General features: G+C 43.6%; 1 protein-coding gene across 5 annotated transcripts in view; it reads right to left on the reverse strand.

Annotated features, from left to right (window-relative positions):
* The window catches only part of LOC145357124 (alpha-1,3-mannosyl-glycoprotein 4-beta-N-acetylglucosaminyltransferase C-like), a 169657-nt gene that overhangs the window by 13820 nt on the left and 134023 nt on the right, over window positions 1-21814 (reverse strand). For all 5 annotated transcript variants that reach the window (XM_080210279.1, XM_080210274.1, XM_080210277.1 and 2 more), the window contains exon 2: window positions 2915-3058. In XM_080210279.1, coding sequence (XP_080066405.1) covers window positions 2915-3016 — 102 coding nt within the window. In that variant the 5' untranslated portion in view covers window positions 3017-3058. The remainder of the gene's footprint in view (window positions 1-2914; window positions 3059-21814) is intronic.

A 21814-nucleotide genomic window follows, 5' to 3' on the forward strand; every position in this document is an offset into this window, starting at 1 on the left:
GAAGCAGTTGATGCCAAAACATTGAATGTGTTCAAGAGGTGGTTGGATATAGCACTTGGGGTGAATAAGATCGAAGGTTATGGGGAAAAAGCAGGATTAGGCTATTGAGTTGAACAATCAGCCAATATCGCGATGAATGGCAGAGCGGACTCGAAGGGCCGAATGGCCTTCTCCTGCTCCTATTTCTTCTATGTTTCTATACAATCCATGCTGGTAAGGAAACCATCATTTGGTCATTGTTGTCCCCACTGATTGTGGGACATTGGCTGCTATGTTTGCCTACGTTACCCTTCAAAATAATGCATTTTAGGGTATAATAGGGGCTGCTTTCAAATATTGAGCCTGCCGTTGACATTCTCAGTGGTTCAGGTTCACCCTATAAGCAGATGTTGGGTATCTTGCATCAAAGTGAAGACATTTGCCCCAGAGCTTGCTGCATCCCTAGCCAAGCTGCTCCATGGTAATTAGAACACTGGCATCTACCCAGCAATGTGGAAAATTGCCCACACAGGTCTGTCCACGAAATGCAGGAGAAAGCCAACCCAACCAATCTCCTTCCAATGGAATGCATCACTGACAGTGATATAAGGTGGCACTCACTGAGCTATATCCTGCTCACTGATGCTTAGCTTGGGTTCCAGCAGAACCACTCAGCTCCTGACCTCAATACAGCCTTGGGTTAAAAACGTGGAGGTAGGGTGAGGTGAGAGTGACTGCCCTAGACATCGAGGCAGCATTTTGAGTCTGGCATCAAGGAGCCCGAGCAAAACTGAGTCCATAAAAATCAGGGGGAAATCTCGCCATTGGTTAAATTCATACCTCTAAAGGAAGAAGATGGCTGTGGGTTTTGGAGATCATTCCCCTCAGTCTCAGGACATCACGGCAGGAGTTCCTCAGGGTCGTGTTCGAGACCCAACCACCTTCACCTGCTTCGTCAATGACCTTCCTTCCAACATAAGGTCAGAAGTGGGAATGGTTTTTGACGATTGTACAATGTTCAGAACATTTTCAACTCAGCAGATACTGAAGCAGTTTATGTCCAAATGCAGTAAGACCTGTTCAACATTCAGGCTTGGGCTGATAAGTGGCAAGTAACATTTGTGCCAGGCAAGTGCCAGGCAATGACCATTTCTAATCAGAGAGAATCTAACCATCTTCCTTTGACATTCAATGGCATCGCCACAACTGAATCCTTCACGGTCAACATCCTGGATTTTACCATTGACCAGAAACCAGTATTAGCATGGTGACTCCAAGAGCACATCAGGGGCTAGAAATTCTGCAGTGAGTAACTCACCTCCTGACTCCCCAAAGTCTGTCCACTATCGACAAGGCAAAAGTCACGAGTGTGATGGAATACTTGCCACTTGTGTAGAAAGATAGAAAAGAAAAGGGCTACTATAAGATTGGCAGACACTGCTAGGGCTTTTCTTTAGTCAACTTAGATGCAGAATTCACTTTATTAATAGGGAACAAGTTTGTTAGTAATTGTAATTAGGTATTTTAAATATTTTGTCGTTTTAAAGGTATGTATAATACCTTTAATTAGTCCATACATATAAATATATCTTCCATAAATTTTTAGAAGTTAAACAAAGGAATTTTGATGCAGCTATAGAGTGTCCCTTTGATACCAAACATGTTAGATACATTCCTTTAAAAACACCCAACTGTTGGAATCACAAGGCCACAAAAGGGGATTTAATCGCCTCACAGACACCTTATCATAAGAACATAAGAACATAAGAAATAGGAGCAGGAGTAGGCCATCTAGCCCTTCGAGCCTGCCCCGTCATTCAATAAGAAACAATTATCAGAAACAACTGATACAAGAATGAGTTTTAATGAAGCTGCCTTCACAGCTTCTCATCAAAAAAGAGTCATAAAGATATTAAAGTCACAGCTAATGAAAGAGTTACGGTTGGGGAGTTAGCAGGAACTGACAAGGATTAATGGCAACATGATGACATCACTCACAACTGTAGATAGTGATAAAAAGCTCAGTCATTGGACTGATAAACAATATATATATATATCCACGTGTTTATTATGTTGGCAATAAACAAACTTATCAGGGCTACAACCGGGGAATATCCTGAAGGCAAGGTGAGGTGATCACATCCCTAAGAATTCAGGTAACTTCACTGACAAGACCAGGAAATACTAATGGCTTTTGTAAGCCCCCTTTATCAATTAAAGGATGCCCGTGTGAGACTGTTTTAGTGAAAATGCTTTGTGAGGCTGCTATCAAAATAGAGACATGATGTCTGACTAAGAGATTAGAGGACAGGCTTAGGGATGAGACGTTGGGGTATCCCAGGAGGTATCGTGATCTCATTGGTCAGAGTGGTTCAGTATTTTCATTCGATTGGATCAATACATAAAGTATGTTATTTGTAACACTTCTGATTGGATCATGTCCAACTGACTATGAGCTTCAGATCTGTATAAACCAGGAAGATTTTCTTTGTCCGGTGGCCTCTGACCCATTGTGTCAAGAACCTCCCCTTGCTAGCAAGAAAATAAATACAATCTGTTCGGTTAAGTAAGTTGTGTGTTTGTGTTAAAGTCAAACTCGGAAATTGAGATTTCGACACTTGTGCAGTTCCAAAAACACAAGAAGCTCAGTACCATCCAGGACAAAACAATCCGCTTGATTAACACCCCATCCACCACCTTAAGATTCACCCTCTCTATCACCAACACACAGTAGCAGCAGTGTGTACCATCTACAAGACACTGCAACAACTCAGCAAGACTCCTTCAACAACACCTTCCAAACCCACGACAAGTGTAGCAGATGCGTGGCAACAGCACTCCCTGCAAATTTCACAGCATACAACCATCAAGATTGTCCAAGGAAAAACTGGTGTAGAGTGGGCTCCACGAACATCCTGCCACTGAGAACACTCACCAACACATTCTCTTCTTCATCCTTCATACAGAGGTACATTAAAAGACAAAAAAGCAGGATGGAACCAACTGTAGTCAGTGATCGTTTCCAGTAGCATCTCATTGCAGCAGGATCTTTCAAAGTTGATCATGAGTCAGTCTCACTCTGAAAAACACAAGAGAAGAAAACCCTGTCAGATTGTCCCTTGGTGGTACAGAACGTGAGTATTGCTAAAAAATAAAGAGTCCATTGCCAACGTGGGCAGCACGGTGGTTAGCACTGCTGCCTCCAATTGCCAGGGACATGGCTTCAATTCAGGCCTTGGGTCACTGTCTGTGTAGAGTTTGCACATTCTCCCCATGTCTGCATGGGTTTCCTCCAGGTGCTCCGGTTTCCTCCCAGAGTCCAAAGATGTGCATGTTAGCTGCATTGGCCATGCTAAATTCACCCTTAGTGTCAGGAGGACTAGCTGGGTAAATATGTGGAGTTACAAGGAGAGGCCTGGGTGGGATTGTTGTTGATACGGGCTCGATGGGCCAAATGGCCTTTTTCTGCACTGTAGGGATATTATAATTCTAACTGATCATCACCCTCTTCTCATCGTTATTCCCCTTGAGATTTGGTATTCTTGCAATTCTGTACTGACATGTACAAGGTGAAACATCATTTCTCCTTAAAATAGAAGTAAGTTTGGGTTTGGAAAACCTTCGCTTGGACCTAAAGCTGAAAAGGGCTTGTTGAAAGGAGTATTTATTTTGTCCTGATCAAAATCCAGGACATCCCTTCCTAACAGCACTCTGGGTGTACGTACACAAAATGGACTGCAGTGGTGCCAGGCGGTGGCTCATGCCCACTTTCTCAAGGGCAATGTGGGAAGGGCAACAAATGTTGGCTTATCCAACACCCAGGGTAAAACTAAAGCAAAATGTCCCAATCATTGCCACCAACTTGTGCTGGTGCATTTTGTATCTCTCATTTGAAAGTAATGTGAGGACAGGAAACCCATTTGCATTGAGGCTGCGAAAACAATGACCCTGGAAAATGGAACTGATCCAAACCAGATAAAGGTAAATGATTTAACTGCTTCATGCCATTTCTTACAAAACTAACAGGGAATAAAATAAACCAGGTGAATGTCAGTCTTGATTTGATTTATTATTGTCACATGTATCAACATACAGTGAAAAGCATTGTTTCTTGTGCGCTATACAGACAAAGCATACCGTTCATAGAGAAGGAAACAAGAGTGCAGAATGTGGTGTTACAGTCATAGCTAGGGTTACAGAAAGATCAACTTAATGCAAAGTAAGTTCATTCAAAATTCTGACAGCAGCAGGGAAGAAGCTGTTCTTGAGTCGATTAGTATGTGACCTCAGACTTTTGTATCTTTTTCCTGATGGAACAAGGTGGAAGAGAGAATGTCCAGGTGGAAGAGAGGGGTCCTTAATTATTCTGGCTGCTTTGTCGAGACAGCGGGAATTGTGGACAGAGTCAATTGAGGGGAGGCTGGTTTGCGTGATGGATTGGGCTACATTCACGACCCTTTTGTAGTTTCTTGCGGTCTTGGGCAGAGCAGGAGCCCATACCAAGCTGTGATACAATCAGAAAGAGTGCTTTCTGTGGAGCATCTTTAAAAGCTGGTGAGAGTTATAGCTGACATGCCAAATTTCCTTAATCTTCTGAGAAAGTAGAGGCGTTGGTGGGGCTTTCTTAACTATAGTGTCGACATAAGAAATAAGAACATAAGAAATAGGAGCAGGAGTAGGCCATCTAGCCCTTCGAGCCTGCCCCGCCATTCAATAAGATCATGGCTGATCTGTGGTAGCTCAGTTCCACTTTCCCGCCCTCTCCCCATAACCCTTAATCCCCTCTCTTATCAAGAACCCATCAACCCGCTTCTTAAAAATATTTAGCGAGGCAGCCTCCACCACTTCAACGGGCAGAGAATTCCAGAGATTCACCACCCTTTGAGTGAAGAAGTTCCTCCTCAACTCCGTTCTAAACCGCCTCCCCTTTATCTTGAGGCTGTGCCCCCTAGTCCTACTGTCTTTTTTGAGCAGGAAGAGTCTCTCCACCTCTATCCTATCCATCCCATTCATCATCTTATACATCTCAATGAGATCTCCCCTCATTCTTCTAAACTCTAACGAGTACGAGACATGGGGGGACCAGGACAGGTCGTTGGTGACCTGGACACCTTTCTACTTTGACCTTTGCTCTTGACCTTTTCTACTTTATCCCTGTTGATGTAGACGGGGGCATGTTCTTCTTCACGCTTCCTGAAGTCGATGACCAGCTCCTTCATTTTGTTAACTTTGAAGGAGTGATTATTGTTGCCGCACCAGTTCACCAGATTCTCTACCTCATTCCTGTACTCTGTCTCATCATTGTTTGAGATCTGACCATCTCTTGTCCCAGTGCTTCGCTTCTTTCTGTATCTTTCTCAATAAAGTATCAAATCAAGGTGGTTTACTCTCAAGATAACAAGTAACTTTCAAGACAAAATAATTATCTGTGTGACTTTAAGAAAGTAGCTTACCTGCTGCATTTGTTTGCTTTATCAAAATGTAACAATTGTAAAGGTAATGTTGGAATATTGCGCCCGAGTTTATGGATGAAAGGTTAATCTTCCAATTTGTGACAACCTCAAGAGCTTTGTTAAGGGGTGTGACAGCCTGATTCAATGCTGAGTATATCAAAGATTCTTTGAGCCAGAAACCCTTGTACACAGGCACCTTGTTTGATGCAACTGTGCCCCATGTAGTTTCCATTCTATTTTCTTCGATTTTAAGCTAGATGACTGATATTATGGAAAGGTGTGACTGAAGGGTCCAATATCTCTAATGTATTCATTTCATTTGTCACCAATCTAAAGAGCAGAGAATTCCTGCATTGCTGGCTCATTCTATCATCTTCACTCGAGGGCTGATGACAGACACACTTCATACACTCCAGTCTTCACACAGATGAATTGTGCAAACTCCCCCTGAAGTTACAACTCTCCGAGCAGCATCGTGCCCACAGTGTAAACTCTGCAACATCATCAGCCCACGATTTGACTCTATTCTTGCGCTGGTTCAATGACTTCTCATTAGTCATTCTTTTTGTCCCAATTAACATGTCAGTATATGTCTGCGACACAATAACTCAAACACCTCCAGTTTAATTGCATCAGGAACTATACCAAATCTGGAGCAACTCTTAACCAAGAAGTTGCTTTCCGACTTTTTGAAACTTTCCATTATAGAAAAAGTTTCCCAATTGTAGAATTCATTTCACCCAACACGGCTGGGAATTGTGCAATTATTTGTCAAGTCTAGTGACCCTGTGACACCATCAGCTGCAAGGACAGGAATTACCCAGGTTCGATTCCCCGCCTGGGTCACTGTCTGTGTGGAGTCTGCACGTTCCCCCCGTATCTGCGTGGATTTCATCCAGATACTCTGGTTTCCTCCCACAGTCCGAAAGTCATGCTGGTTAGTTTAAGTTATTTATTAGTGTAATAAGTAGACTTACATTAACACTGCAATGAAGTTACGGTGAAAATCCCCAAGTTGCCACATTCCGGTGCCAGTTCGGGTACACTGAGGGAGAATTTAGCACAGCCAATGTACCTAACCAGCACGTCTTTCAGACTGTGGGGGGAAACCGGAGAACCTAGAGAAAACCCACGCAAACATGGGGAGAATGTACAAACTCCACACAGACAGTGACCCAAGCTAGGAATATAACCCAGGTCTCTGACGCTGTAACAGTGCTAGCCACCGTGCCGCTCATGGTACACTGGCCCTACTCTACCTGTGTGGAGTTTTCACCTTCTTTAGGTGAAAACTCCATCCAAGGTGGATTGGCCGTGCTAAGTTCTCCCTCAGTGTATCCGGACAGGTGCTGGAGTGTGGCGACTCAGAGATTTTCACAGTAAACTTTAATTAAATGTCTGTCCACTCTGACAGTTGTAGCAAAGCCAAGAACTAAAGCTCAAATTTATGATGCTGTGGCGTTGGACTGGGGTTGGCTACAGTAAGTAGTCTCACAAACACCAGATTAAAGCCCAACAGGTTTTCAGAGTCTCGCTCCTTCTTCAGGTGAGTGCACTTGTGCTACCAAATAAACCTGTTGGATTTGAACCTGGTGTTGCGAGACTACTTTCGCCAAATTTATTATCACAGAGTTGCACAAACATTTGACTTAAAAACTCAGCCTTCAAGTTGTTATTAAATGCAGTTTTTGTCGTGTTTGAACGGGCTACGTCTATGCCTTAGAAATGAGTTTTATTTTCAAATGACCATCACATTTTGAACCTTTCATGGAGTACGCGATACCTAAAATTAAGTTAAAAACCCTGAAGTCCAAAAACGGTGAATGAATCCCCAATGATCTTTGAAGGTGTTTGCTCTGGCTTAGTGGGAGTGCTGTTACCTCTGACTCAGAATGTTATTGGCCACATTAGCCTGTCTCTGCTGCAGAATGTTTAGGTGGCTGCGTGTCCCTTCTTTCAATGGAATATTGAACCACACAAACCAGCTCTGAAGTGCAGTCCTTTGACTCTGGCGAACTGGAGGAATAATTTCAATCTTCGGCGGAAAACACAAGAAAATCAGACAGCACAATATTCCAGCTCCTGGTCACAATTCAGTGGCCTTTGCGAAAATATGTGTGCGTGTATGTACACATGGGCAGAAACATAATACAGCTTGGCAATAGGTAGAATACAAAGCTATTTCAACAAGACAAAACAATATTGAATTGGGGCATAGATTAACTAGATAGTCAACATCTTTTCCCAAAGGTGGGCGAGTCTAAAACTAGAGGCACAGGTTTAAGGTGAGAGGGGAGAGATACAAAAGTGTCCGGAGGGGTGATTTTTTTCACACAGAGGGTGGTGAGTGTCTGGAATGAGCTGTTAGAGGTAGTAGTAGCAGCAGGTACAATTTTGTCTTTTAAAAAGCATTTAGGCTGTTACGTGGGTAAGATGGGTATAGAGGGATATGGACCAAATGCGGGCAATTGGGATTTGCTTAGTGGTTAAAAACTGGGCAGCTTGGACAAGTTGGGCCAAAGGGCCTGTTTCCACAAGTAAACCTCTATGTCCTGATGACTCTAATCCAACTATCAAACGGCATCGATCTGTATTTGTTATCTGCTTTCATTGCTTTATTAATAATACTTTACAACTCAATTCAATTTCATTTTATGGAAATTCGTTTTGCGTACATTTGTTAATGGAATCCAAGACAGTTGGTGAATTAACAACCAGGACAGAGTGCTTTTTTTTAAAAAATGAAGAGTGTTTATTGTTCTTTGTACAGTCTCATAGCTCTCCTGTCACCCCAGTGTCCCAGCAGTCCCCTATTTGTACTGATTTATCTAATTCACAAAGTAACTAATTTCAAAAAACAATTGAACCAATCAATAGCCACTAAGTGCCGTTGTAACTAAGGAAAATTTAAAGGAACCATACCAAATTAAATCAAAACATGGTATTGGGGACTGAGGTAGCACCTAAACCCCTCACACTACCCAGTGGTCACGGTAGGTCTCCCATTTATATGTGTTCAACATACCTAGACAACGCTCCTCACTTGACAATATAACTAAGATGCAGTTAAGAGCGTTGCTCATTCATTCTAAAAATAACAGAAAAATGAATAATCAAAAGGAAGAAAATTACTCTATCACAAGAGATCTAATTTCAATTTATTTAACATATCTAAGAACTATTCTAAAGCATTAAAGTAATCAGGCCTGTGTGCTGTGCTCTCATCCATTCATCAATCTCCTACTAAATGTTCTTATAAAGGAGGGGACAGATGAGTTCAGAACACAGCCTTTCCCATGAATACATCCAGGAACAAAACTGTGATAAAGGCTGATTCTCGCTGTTCGTGAGGATTTCACCAACATTCTTTTGAGAGAAGATTCGAGGCAGATCAAATACCCTTCCTGCCTGGTTCAATAATCTCAGTTCCTGAAGGCCACAGTGTGAAAAGAGAAACCCGGGACAGATCGCACTCTCAGCAACAGCTGAGTGGAAGAGTTTCATGCCCGTGGTTCGATTTGAAAGAATCTTAATTTTTCTGACACAGAGAGCTTCTCCAGCCCTGTTAGACGGCTCATGGGAAACTTATTCTGATTGGGGAGTTGGACAAAAATTGGATTCCTGATGGCAATTGGGTTCCACCCGAGTCTCCCCACAGGCCACGATCTGGGCAGGAATCCGATTATTATTCAACACCCCTGTTTTACATCTCTTAGAGGGGTGTGAAGTTCGGTGCAAGAATCAGCAATCAAAATAGCTCAAAATAGAAAGATTTGATTTCTGTTTTAAAGATGTTGTGAATCAAACAGCATAAAATGAAGGAATTGAGAAGATACAGACCAGAATTTAAACAGCAAAAGGGACTTGGGATATTGAATACAATCCAATTAATTGGAATATTTTAATTGGGTACTGATGTATATTCTCGTGAAAGAATGGGCTAATAAACTGATAGCTTTCTCTTGGTGATATCTGTGTACTCTCTATGTTTTTAAGACACAGAAGTTGATACTCTGACTGCCACCTGAGGCACGTGGACCATACCTGGCTAGATGGGCAAAGACGTTAAAATCTTTTGATCCGATCACCTGAGGGTCAAGGTGTTAGCAAGGTATTGAGACACTGTGCAGATATGTTACATGTGAAGCAATCAATATGTAGGAAATCTGTCCAAATTGGATCCATTTAAGGGTTATATATATTTAAGGACAGGTCTCAGACATGCACACTACTTGACAAACATGGTGTGAAATGGTTAATGGGGCCAGTAGAGTCAAACAGCACTGTTAAATGATGAAGGCAGTGTGTGATGTTAGTATAGCTTTAAGAAAGGTTTTCCGCCCAGATCATGGTTTCTGCAGCTCTCACAGTTTAATTGGTTTCTTAGCTCACTGCTTCACGGATGTCATTGTTACATAAGAACATAAGAAATAGGAGCAGGAGTCGGCCATCTAGCCCTACGAGCCTGCCCCGCCATTCAATAAGATCATAGCTGATCTGAAGTGGATCAGTTCCACTTTCCCGCTTTCTCCCCATAACCCTTAATCCCCTTGCCTATCAGAAACCTATCTACCTGTGTCTTAAATATATTTAGCGAGGTAGCCTCCACCACTTCAACGGGCAGAGACTTGTCGCTGACGTGACTGGAATTGACCTGCTATTGCTTCTTAAGTGGGGTTGTCTGTGTTTACGCTGGGATTAGTTTTACAATCCTGCACTGTTAGGAAAAAAGGTCACGTGTCTTTGGGCAGTTTTTTTCCCAGTGAGTTTAAGGTTTCCGTTTTGAGGCTGCAGTTTAGTTTTGAGTTTTAGCAGGGGCATCAAGCGAGAAAGAAGCTGAAGTCTCTCTCTCCGTCTCCCTGTTCTATTTGGAAATTCTGCTGGTTATCTCAAGGCAATGTTTTGCCTTCTGGAAGGAAAGTGCAGGCTTTGAAAAGACTCAATTCTACTCAAGTGAGATTTAATTTATGCTGTGTTAAACCTGTGGAAAGGGTTTTATCTATGAAAGATTCTGGTTTGTTGGAACAGCTTTAATATTCAATTAAAAGTTAATACATTATTGTGGTTGTTTTCTTTCTGTTTTTTTGATTGTAATTGTTAAAATGTACTGCTAATTTTCTTTCTATACATGTTAACTATATACATGTTAACATGTATAGAACATGTACATGCTCTATACATGTTAACTATATTCTTAAATAAACTTTGCTCTCAAATGGGTTGTTGAATTATGCCTGAAGCAAAACATATCACGCTTGTCCTAGCCACATTCAAGGTGCAAAACGTTTTGTTTGGGTGGTTTTCATAAAATATTTTGGAGTTTCTAACCGGACTAGGATGCTATTGGGACATGATGGCTTGAGTTATAAGGGGAGGCTGGAAAGACTGAACTTTTTTCTCTGGGGTGTAGGAAACTGAGGGGTGATCTTATAAAGGTCTATAAAATAATGATCAGCTAGAAAGTCAAAATCTTTTCCCAAAGATAGGAGAGTCTAAAACTAGAGGGCATAGATTTAAGGTGAGAGGGGAGAGATACAAAAGGTGTCCAGAGGGGCAATTTTTTCACACAGAGGGTGATGAGTGTCTGGAACAAGCTGCCAGAGGTAGTAGTAGAGGTGGGTACAAATTTTTCTTTTAAAAAGCTTTTAAACAGTTACATGGGTAAGATGGGTATAGAGGGATATGGGCCAAATGCAGGTAATTGGGACTAGCTTAGTTGTTAAAAAAAAGGGCAGCATGGACAAGTTGGGCCAAAGGCCCTGTTTCCATGCTGTAAACCTCTGTGACTCTAGGGTGGGGATGACAGTAATGAAGCGGGTAATGTTATTCGGGGCCACCATAATGTGCTGTTATCAAAGAAAGTCAGTTAAACTGCTGGCGCTGTGAGGCAGCAATGCTAACCAGTGTGCCACCCTGGTCAGAGATATAGCTATAATTTCTGGAAGTTATAACATGCACAAGTTTTAATTAGACATTATACCCTTATAAATACATGATGTAACCATAACTATGATTGGATAGAGATAACTCCCACTCTTTTATTGCTATATGCTAAATATTTGTGATCAATCCCGAGACTTTAATTACCTTTGTATTTCTGAATGCCCTCAATGGACATTCAGGGTCCTATAGCTGGCTATAGTAAGGTTCATCTTGGAACCACTCTTTACTTTGTTTGGCTATTTGAGGGGAATGATAGTTTTTAATGTAAAAAAAAATTTTACAGCCCCCCCCGTAACAGATTCTTTCTGTTAATCTGATCTGGACCACATGCTTTCTGTGGATTTACTCGCTTTACTTGCCTCCCATTGTTGTTAGTGGCCTGAGATTCTTCCAGTTCACAAAATGGACTTGCTACATAAACACAGTGCCACAAGAGCACATCAGAGACTAGGAATACTCACTTCCTGACTCTCCAAAGCCTGTCCATCAGCTACAAGGCACAAGTCAGGAGTGTGATGGAATACGCTCCACTTGCCTGGATGGGTGCAGCTCCAACAACACTCTAGAAGTTCGACACCATCCAGGACAAAGCAATTCATTCGATTGGCATCACATCCACAAAATTTACTACCTCCATCATCGACGCTCAGTAGCAGCCGTGAGTACCATCTACAAGATGCACTGCAGCAATTCAACAAAGATCCTCAGACTGCACCTTCCAAACCCATAACCACTTCCGCCTAGAAGAACAAGAGTAGCAGATACACGGGGACATCACTACCTGCAAGTTCCCCTCCAAGTCACTCGCCTTGGAAATAAATCACCGTTCCTTCACAGTCAATGGGTCAAAAAGATGGAATTTCCTTTTCAATGGCATTGTGGGTCAACCCACAGCACACGGACTGCAATGATTCAAGAAGGCAGCTCACCACCACCTTCTCAAGGGCAACTAGGGATGGGCAATAAATGCTGGCCAGCCAGCGACTCCCATGTCCCACGAATGAATTAAAAAAAAGTGAAGCCGGCTGCATAATCACATGTTCCTTCGATTCATCCCTTTCAAACAGACTTCAACAACAGTTCAACTCACTCGCAACATCATGGACAAAAATGGATCATTCCATTTTTCACTGTAAAATGTGACCTGTTATACAAACGCCTCCATGCACCTCTGGGATTATTTGTCCAAAACAGTTTTGCATCTCTATACGCACCTTTCACATTCTAAATTTCCTTTCTCAGCTCGAATTTTTATTCGCCATAAACGCTTTCTTATTTTGAAAAAGGAATAAACATCATTCAACAGGAATTTTTATACGGTGAAAAATAGAATTTTCAGCAATTGGAAGAAATTTATGCTCAGACCAGCATTACAAAATCCAGTATTTTGGTATTATTGCTTTATGAATTTCCTGGTATTGTTACAATCCAGCTTGCTGCAACATCGGTACATCAATATTTCTTTAAATATATAAATAGAGAACAGGTTTAAACCCAATTGGTGTGGTAAAGGGGAATAATTTTGAGTTTAAGTTTATTTATTTGTGTCACAAGTAGGCTTATATTAACACTGCAATGAAGTTACTGTGTGACCACTATGACTTCACCATCCCATCCCAAAAGAACAAAGAAAATTCCAGCACAGGAACAGGCCCTTCGGCCCCTCCAAGCCTGCACCGACCATGCTGTCCGACTGAACTAAAACCCCCTACCTTTCCGGGGACCATATCCCTCTATTCCCGTCCTATTCGTGTATTTGCCCAGACTCCCCTTAGAAGTCACTATCGTACCTGCTTCCACTCTCTCCCCCGGCAGCAAGTTCCAGGCACCCAAAACCATCTCTGTAAAAAAAACTTGCCTCATACATCATCTTTAAACCTTGCCCCTCGCACCTTAAACCCGTGCCCCCTAGTAATTGACTCTTCCACCCCGGGAGAAAGCTTTTGACCGTCTCATTGAAAAATACAATCTCCCGCGGCATTACTCTTAGCTGACATCGTATGACAGAGCAGCATTTAACCTGGCTGTGTTCCTTTAAGGCCACAGTTCAGTCACTCCCTGCGGTGAAAACAAATGTGCAGCATGTTGATGAAAGAGACACAGCAGCTTTTGCAGCTCGCTGCAGCCTTCTGGTTATCTGTTAATTTGTTGCTGATAAAAATGTCTGGTAAATGGAGCATTTGCATGAGGTACAGGCACTGGAATGTCACATGCAGCAGAGAGATAAAATGAGGAAGGAGTCAGCAGAGTGCAACAAAACCCCAATCTCCACCTTGTGTTGAAGTGTGCAATTTAATCTGGGGACTATGGAAATGTCTCATCAAACAAACAAAAAGCAGAAACTGAAACGAGTTTGCCTGGAGTGCAGTTTGTTGAAACCTGGAAGATTCACATCCGTGAATCGGTTAAAACTACACAAACCACACAAATTTCACATCCTGCTAGGTGATTTTTTTTTCAAAAGATTATTTATTAGTGTCACAAGTGGGCTTACATTAACACTGCAATGAAGTTACTGTGAAAATCCCCTGGTTGCCACACTCCAGCCCCTGTTCCGGTACATTGAGGGAGAATTTAGCACGGCTAATGCATCTAACCAGCACGTCTTTCAGACTGTGGGAGGAAACCCACGCAGACACAGGAAGAATGTGCACATATAGTGACCCAAGTCAAGCCTGGGCCCCTGGCGCTGTGAGGCAGCAGTGCGAACCACTGTGCCATCCTCTGTGCAGCATTTTGTGACGAGGTTATTCAGGTCCAATCAGGGTACCTGCAGGCTTGGGGGATCCAAATCCTGCCCAATAGGCCGTTAGTACTTTGGATGAACCTGCCACAAAACTGGCTCGGTCAAAGAAGTCATGATGTGGAGATGCCGGCGTTGGACTGGGGTAAACGCAGTTAGAAGTCTCACAACACCAGGTTAAAGTCCAACAGGTTTATTTGGTAGGGAACACCACTAGCTTTCAGGCCTCTGACCCTTCGTCAGATGAGTGGAGGGTTCTGATCACGAACAGGGAACGTAAAGACACACACTCAGTTTACATAGTAACCAGGTGTTGAGAGACTTACTCAGTCAAAGCAGATAGAGGGTAGCAGTGGATGGGTGCGTTTCTGAATGAAGGGCTGAGACAAGTGGCATTACTCAGGGATCAGTGCTGGGACCTTTGCTGTTTGTAATATATATCAATGATTTGGAGAAAAATGTAACTGGTTTGATTAGTCAGGTTACGGATGACACAAAGATTGGTGGATTTGTGGATAGCGATGAGGACTATCAGAGGATACAGCAGGATATAGATTAGTGGAGACTTGGGCAGAGAGATGGCATTTGGAGTTTAATCCAGACAAATGTGAGGTAATGCATTTTGGAAGGTCTAATACAAATAGGAAATAAACAGTAAATGGCAGAACCCTTAAAAGTATCGAAAGGCAAAGAACATAAGAAATAGGAGCAGGAGGAGGCCATCTAGCCCTTCGAGCCTGCCCCGCCATTCAACAAGATCATGGCTGATCTGAAGTGGATCAGTTCCACTTTCCCGCTTTCTCCCCATAACCCTTAATTCCCTTGTCTATCAAAAACCTATCTACCCATGACTTAAATATATTCAGCGAGGCAGCCTCCACCACTTCAATGGGGAGAGAATTCCAGGGATTCACCACCCTTTGAGTGAAGAAGTTCCTCCTCAAATCTTATCTAAACCATCCCCCCTCTCCTTATTTTGAGGCTGTGCCCTCTAGTCCTGCTATCCTTTCTAAGCGGGAAGAATCTCTCTACCTCTACCCTATCCATCCCCTTCATTATCTTATATGTCTCTACAAGATCCCCCCTCAGCCTTCTAAACTCCAACGAGTACAGACCCAGTCTATTCAATCTCTCCTCATAGGCCAAACCCCTCATCTCTGGTATCAGCCTAGTGAATCTCCTCTGCACTCCCTCCAAGGCCAGAATATCCTTGCGCAAGTGTGGTGACCAAAACTGCGCACAGTACTCCAGCTGCGGCCTCACCAGTGCCCTGTACAGCAGCAAGGCCTCCCTGCTTTTATATACTATCCCCCTCGCTATAAAGGCCAGCATCCTATTCGCCTTCTTGATCACCTGCTGCACCTGCAGGCTGGGTTTTTGTGACTCATGCACAAGGACCCCCAGGTCCCTCTGCACCGTAGCATGCTGCAGCTTTTCACCATTTAAATAATAATCCCTCCTACTATTATTTCTACCAAAGTGGATAACCTCACACTTGCTAACATTATACTCCAAAGGGATCGTGTTCAAATCATGTTGGTTTTCAGAAGACATTTTGGCCAAATTTTCTGCTCAAACCTATTCACGGTTGAGCCTAAACTATGCAACGAATCACACAATCGTACTTACAATTGTACTTACCCTGCTAATCCCTCTGACACTAAGGGTCCATTTAGCATGGCCAATCAATCAAACCAACCTGCACATCTTTGGAGTGAGAGGGGAAACTGGAGCGCCTGAAGGAAACCCACACAGGGAGAACGTGGAAACTCCAAATAGACAGCGACCCAAGCCGGGAATCGAATCCGGTCCCTGGTGCCAAGAGGCAGCAGTGCCAACCACTGTGCCACCATGATGCTCATTTTCATTTTGATGGGTGCCTAGTAAAATGTGCTGAACATAAAAATATAAGAACTAGGAGCAGGACTAGGTCATCTGGCCCCTCGAGTCTGTTCCGCCATTCAATAAATCATGGCTGATCTTCTCATGGATTCAACTCCACTTACCCACCCGCTCACCATAACCCCTAATTCCTTACTGTTCAAAAATTTATCCATCCTTGCCTTAAAAACATTCAATGAGGTAGCCTCAACTGCTTCACTGGGCAGGGAATTCCACACATTCACAACCCTTTGTGTGAAGAAGTTCCTCCTCACCTCAGTCCTAAATCTGCTCCCCCTTATTTTGAGGCCATGCCCCCTAGTTCTAGTTTCACCCGCCAGTGGAAACAACTTCCCTGCTTCTATCTTATCTATTCCCTTCATCATCTTATATGTTTCTATAAGATCTCCCCTCATTCTTTTGAATTCCAATGAGTATAGTCCCAGTCTACTCAGTCTCTCCTCATAAGCCAACCCTCTCAACTCTGGAACCAACCTAGAGAATCTCCTCTGCACCCCCTCCAGTGCCAGTATATCCTTTCTCAAGTAAGGAGACCAAAACTGTACACAGTACTCCAGGTGTGGCCTCACCAGCACCTTATACAGCTGCAACATAACCTCACTGTTTTTAAACTCCATCCCTCTAGCAATGAAGGTCAAAATTCCATGTACCTTCTTAATTACCTGCTGCACCAGCAAACCAACTCCTTTTGATTCTTACACAAGGACACCCAGGTCCCTCTGCACTGCAGCATGCTGCAATTTTTTACCATTTAAATAATAGTCCATTTTGCTGTTATTCCGACCAAAATGGATGACCTCACATTTACCAACATCGTACTCCATCTGTCAGACCCTCACCCACTCACTTAGACTATCTGTATCCCTTTGCAGACTTTCAGCGTCCTCTGCACACTTTGCTCTGCCACTCATCTTAGTGTCATCTGCCAATTTTGACACACTACATTTGGTCCCCAACTCCAAATCATCTATGTAAATTGTAAACAATTGCGGTCTCAACACTGATCCCTGAGGTACACCACTAGCCACTGATCACCAACCATTGCCCACTGCACATGTAATGTTCTCAAAGAATTCCACCAAATCAGTCAAACATGACCTGCCCTTCATGAACCCATGCTGTGACTTACTAATGGGACAATTTATATCCAGATGTCTTGTTATTTCTTCCTCGATGATAGATTCAAGCATTTTCCCTACTACAGAAGAAGTGAAGCTAACCGGCCTATAGTTACCCTTTTGTCTACCTCTTTTTTTAAACAGTGGTATCACATTTGCTGTTTTCCAATCTGTGGGACCCACCCCAGAATCCAGCGAATTTTGGTAAATTACTTCTAGTGCATTTGCTATTTCCCCCACCATCTCTTTTAGTAGCCTTGTGACAAAGGCCTTGTGCTTAAAAAAAAAGTTTAACTTTCCACAAGGCTCATAATGGTCCCAGTGGTGATGAATTTGACAGGCTGAAGCTTAAAATATCATTGTTGTGAAATTGATATTGGGAGTGTGCGCAGACATGGGCAGGATCAGGTTCCACTCTAACGGAAACTCAATCACTGGACACAAGTTACAATTGAAATTCCCCAATATTTGGTGCTTTTCAGTTTGAATCAGAGCAAATTACGACAGAAAAATATGTTTCTACACAGTAACTTTAACGTAACAAACTCCCCATGGTACTTCAGGGGAGCACTAGCAAACAAAATTTGACATTGAGGCTCATGGAAGTTTTTTGTTACTCTTTTGTGGGACACAGGTATCGCTGACCGGCCAGCATTCATCGCTGTTCGGTGATGTAGTCCTGATACTCGGAGTTCATCCAGCAATTTGGAAGTCAAATTTGACTATATCAAGGTGCGCTGATCACTGTGTGGCATAGCTGTGAGAATGGACAACGGGGACACTATTCTAGCAATTACAGAAAACCCTAACTACAAGTTAATTCATGAACAGAACGCGGGCATCACAACCACAGCCAGCATTTGTTGCCCGTTGTCATTGCCCTTGAAAAATTGGCATTGAAAATGTGGCAAAAATACCCTCGCTATTCAAACCAGAAAGATTGAAACAGTGTAAGTTCAGGGATTGAACGGAAACGTGGAGCTATTGTGAATTTATAAAATAGAACATCTTGGTCGCTAACAGACTGGTTTAACCAAAGGCTTCACCAATGGTGAAGAAATGGATCTTGTGGTGGGAGCTACAGGGAGTGGTTTCATCTTAAAATTCTGAAGGGGCTTCACAGGATAGACACCATGACGCTGCTACCCCTGGTTGGGGAGTCTAGAACACAGGGGGCACATCATCACTCTAATGGTACGGTCATCTAGGATCGAGAGGGCTGTGAATTTTTGGAATTCTGCATCCCAAAACGTTGCGGATATTCCATGGTTCAATATATTTCAGGCTGAGAGAGACAGATTTAAGAATTTCAGGACATTAAGTGACATGGGGAACAAACAGGAAAATTTGATTTGATTTATTATTGTCACATATTGGAATACGATGAAAAGTGCTGCTTCTTCCATGCCAGACAAAGCATACTGTTCATAGAATCCATAGGGGAGAAGGAATGGAGAAGACACAGAAATGTAGTGTTACAGTTGCAGCTCAAGTGTAGAGAAAGATCTCTACATGAGGTAGGTCTGACAGCAGCAGGGAAGAAGCTGTTCTCGAGTCAGTTGGTACGTGACCTCAGACTTTTGTACCTTTTTACTGACAGGTGGTGGTGGAACAGGGTATGTCTGAGGTGCGTGAGGTCCTTGATTATGCTGGCTGCTTTTCTGAGGCAGCAGGAGGTGTTGACTGAGTAAATGGATGGGAGGCTGGTTTGCGTGATGGACTGGACTTCATTCACAAGCCTTTGTAGTGAAGCTCCAGACCAGGTACGATCAGATTGCACGCGGAGCAGGTTTGAGTACCCACACTGTCTATGCCTGTTCCTGTATTGAACTGGAGAAAATTGCATCTTATCCCAAAGGAGGAAGTCATCCAGCAATCTGACTAAACAGGGAGAAGAGAATAAAGCTAGAGTTAATTAATGTACACGGGGAACTTGTCCCCATATCTTTGGACAAGGATGCCAAGGAAAAGCACGTAGATATGGAAGAGGAGCGAGGAAAGGAAAGGATGGTGGGAGTAACTGGTCTGCGATGAGAAGACTGGAACATCATGTGACTGTGAGGTAAGAATAGAACAAACCAATTGCAGCTCTGCAAACCTGGGCAACGATGGGTGACGTTGGAGGAAGAGGATGGCGTTGATTGTGTTAGTAGTAGTAGATCAGATCTTTATTTAATTCAGTGGGGTGTGGTGTTGCTGTCAAGGTCAGTATTTGCTGCCTGTCCCTCATTACCCCTGAACTAAGTGGCTTGCTGGTAACAGAGGGCAACTAAGAGGTGACCGCATTGCTGGGGCTCTGGACTCACACATAGGCCAGATCAATAAAGGTGGCAAATTTCCTTCCCCGAAGGACATTAGTTCACCAGATGGTGGGTTTTTACAACAATTGACGATAGCAATACTGACCATGAAACCGAGACTCGATCTTCAGTTCCAGACTCGCAACTGATTTTAAATCCCACGAGTTGCCCCGGTGGGTTGAATCCATTTCAGTGGAGCACTTACCTGGATTTCTAGCCCAGTGACATTGCCACTGCTTCACCCTTCTCCCCTGGGGAGGTTGAGGGGCACAAGGAAGGATAGAGCACAATGATCAGTCTATTTCTCCCCTTTAGCAAATGGAACAAAAACACTAAAGATACTAAATTGTAACCAAAATTGTCCTTTCTTCACCTTCCTGCCCAGTGATAGATCTCACACTCTTCACCCTTTCATTCTCCTTCCAATGGGACGTGGGCAGCGCTGACAAGGACAGCATTTATTGCCCATCCCTAATTGCCCTTGGAATGAGTGGCTTACTTGGCTATTTTGGCCATTTCAGAGGGCAGTTAAGAGTCAACAACATTGCTGTGGGTCTAGAGTCACTTGTAGACCAGGCAAAGATGGCAGATTTCTTTCACTAGAGGATATTAGTGAACCAGATGGGATTTTTGAAACAACAATCCATGGTAGGTTCATGGTCACCAATACAGGAACAAACTTTACAATTCCAGGTTTTTATAACTGTTTACCTGGTGAGGTGGTGACCCAGGATTACTGATATTACCATCGCTTCACTGTTTCCCCTCAACAGGAAAAGGGGTTACAATTGAGGCAGAGAGTGGGGGTCAATGGGTGCTATTCGGATTGGCGGTTGGTGACTAGTGGGGTGCCCCAGGGGTCGGTGCTGGGGCCTCAGCTATTTACCATTTATATAGATGATCTAGAGGAGGGAACCGAGTGCAGGGTGTCGAAATTTGCTGATGACACCAAGATTGGGGGAAAGGCAAATTGTGCGGAGGGTGTGGAGAGTGTGGAGAGTCTGCAGAAGGATCTAGATAGGCTGGGCGAATGGGCCAGGAAATGGCAAATGGAATTTAATGTTGGCAAGTGTGAGGTGGTCCACTTTGGTAGGAAGAATGGTAGGAAGGACTATTACTTACGTGGCGAAAAACTGCAGCAGGCGACGGTGCAGAGGGACCTCGGGGTCCTTGTGCATGAGTCGCAAAAACCCAGCTTGCAGGTGCAGCAGGTGGTCAGGAAGGCGAATGGGATGCTGGCCTTCATAGCGAGGGGGATTGAATATAAAAGTAGGGAGGTCTTGCTGCAGCTGTATAGGGCATTGGTGAGGCCGCAGCTGGAGTACTGTGTGCAGTTTTGGGCGCCGCACCTGCGCAAGGATATTTTGGCCCTGGAGGGAGTGCAGAGGAGGTTTACTAGGCTGATGCCGGAGTTGACGGGATTGAGCTACGAGGAGAGGCTGAATAAACTAGGCTTGTACTCGTTAAGAGTTTAGAAGAATGAGGGGAGATCTCATTGAGACGTATAAGATGATGAATGGGATGGATAGGATAGAGGTGGAGAGACTCTTCCCGCTCAAAAAAGACAGTAGGACTAGGGGGCACAACCTCAAGATAAAGGGGAGGCGGTTTAGAACGGAGTTGAGGAGGAACTTCTTCACTCAAAGGGTGGTGAATCTCTGGAATTCGCTGCCCGTTGAAGTGGTGGAGGCTGCCTCGCTAAATATTTTTAAGAAGCGGGTTGATGGGTTCTTGATAAGAGAAGGGATTAAGGGTTATGGGGAGAGGGCGGGAAAGTGGAACTGAGCCACGACAGATCAGCCATGATCTTATTGAATGGCGGGGCAGGCTCGAAGGGCTAGATGGCCTACTCCTGCTCCTATTTCTTATGTTCTTATATATACGTAAGATAACAGAAGTTTATCTAGAGATGGTGCTGTGCCCAGCGTTTGACATGAAAGGCAGTTGGAAACCGGAAATCATTTTACCCACCCTGCCAGGATCATTCCAATTTTCCACGTTCCGTGGGCACAAACCTCCCGGGCCCCATTGTGTCTGCACCAGAGTGTCACAATTTAGATGTTAAAGCAATCTTTGAAGTTTCAAATGAAATAACACGCTTGTGTGCGGAAAAGTATTTGATGGCTCGGGCAGAATTGAAAGCCTTAAATGTGATCGGTGCGCTATTCGGAGGCATGTTGCTGTGGTAACGGTTGATGCAATTTGAACGTCAGACTGTCAGTGACTAACACGGGCTTCTTCTGATCCAAGTTCAGGTATGGATGCATATCAAAGCGAGAGAGAGAGAGAGAGAGAGAGAGAGAGAGAGAGAGAGAGAGAGAGAGAGAGAGAGAGAGAATAAAAGCCAACAGGTGGCAAAATACAGGATCAAGACAA

Source organism: Carcharhinus amblyrhynchos, chromosome 22 (assembly GCF_965287045.1).
Source record: "Carcharhinus amblyrhynchos chromosome 22, sCarAmb.v2.hapA, whole genome shotgun sequence".
Taxonomy (NCBI): Eukaryota; Metazoa; Chordata; class Chondrichthyes; order Carcharhiniformes; family Carcharhinidae; genus Carcharhinus; species Carcharhinus amblyrhynchos.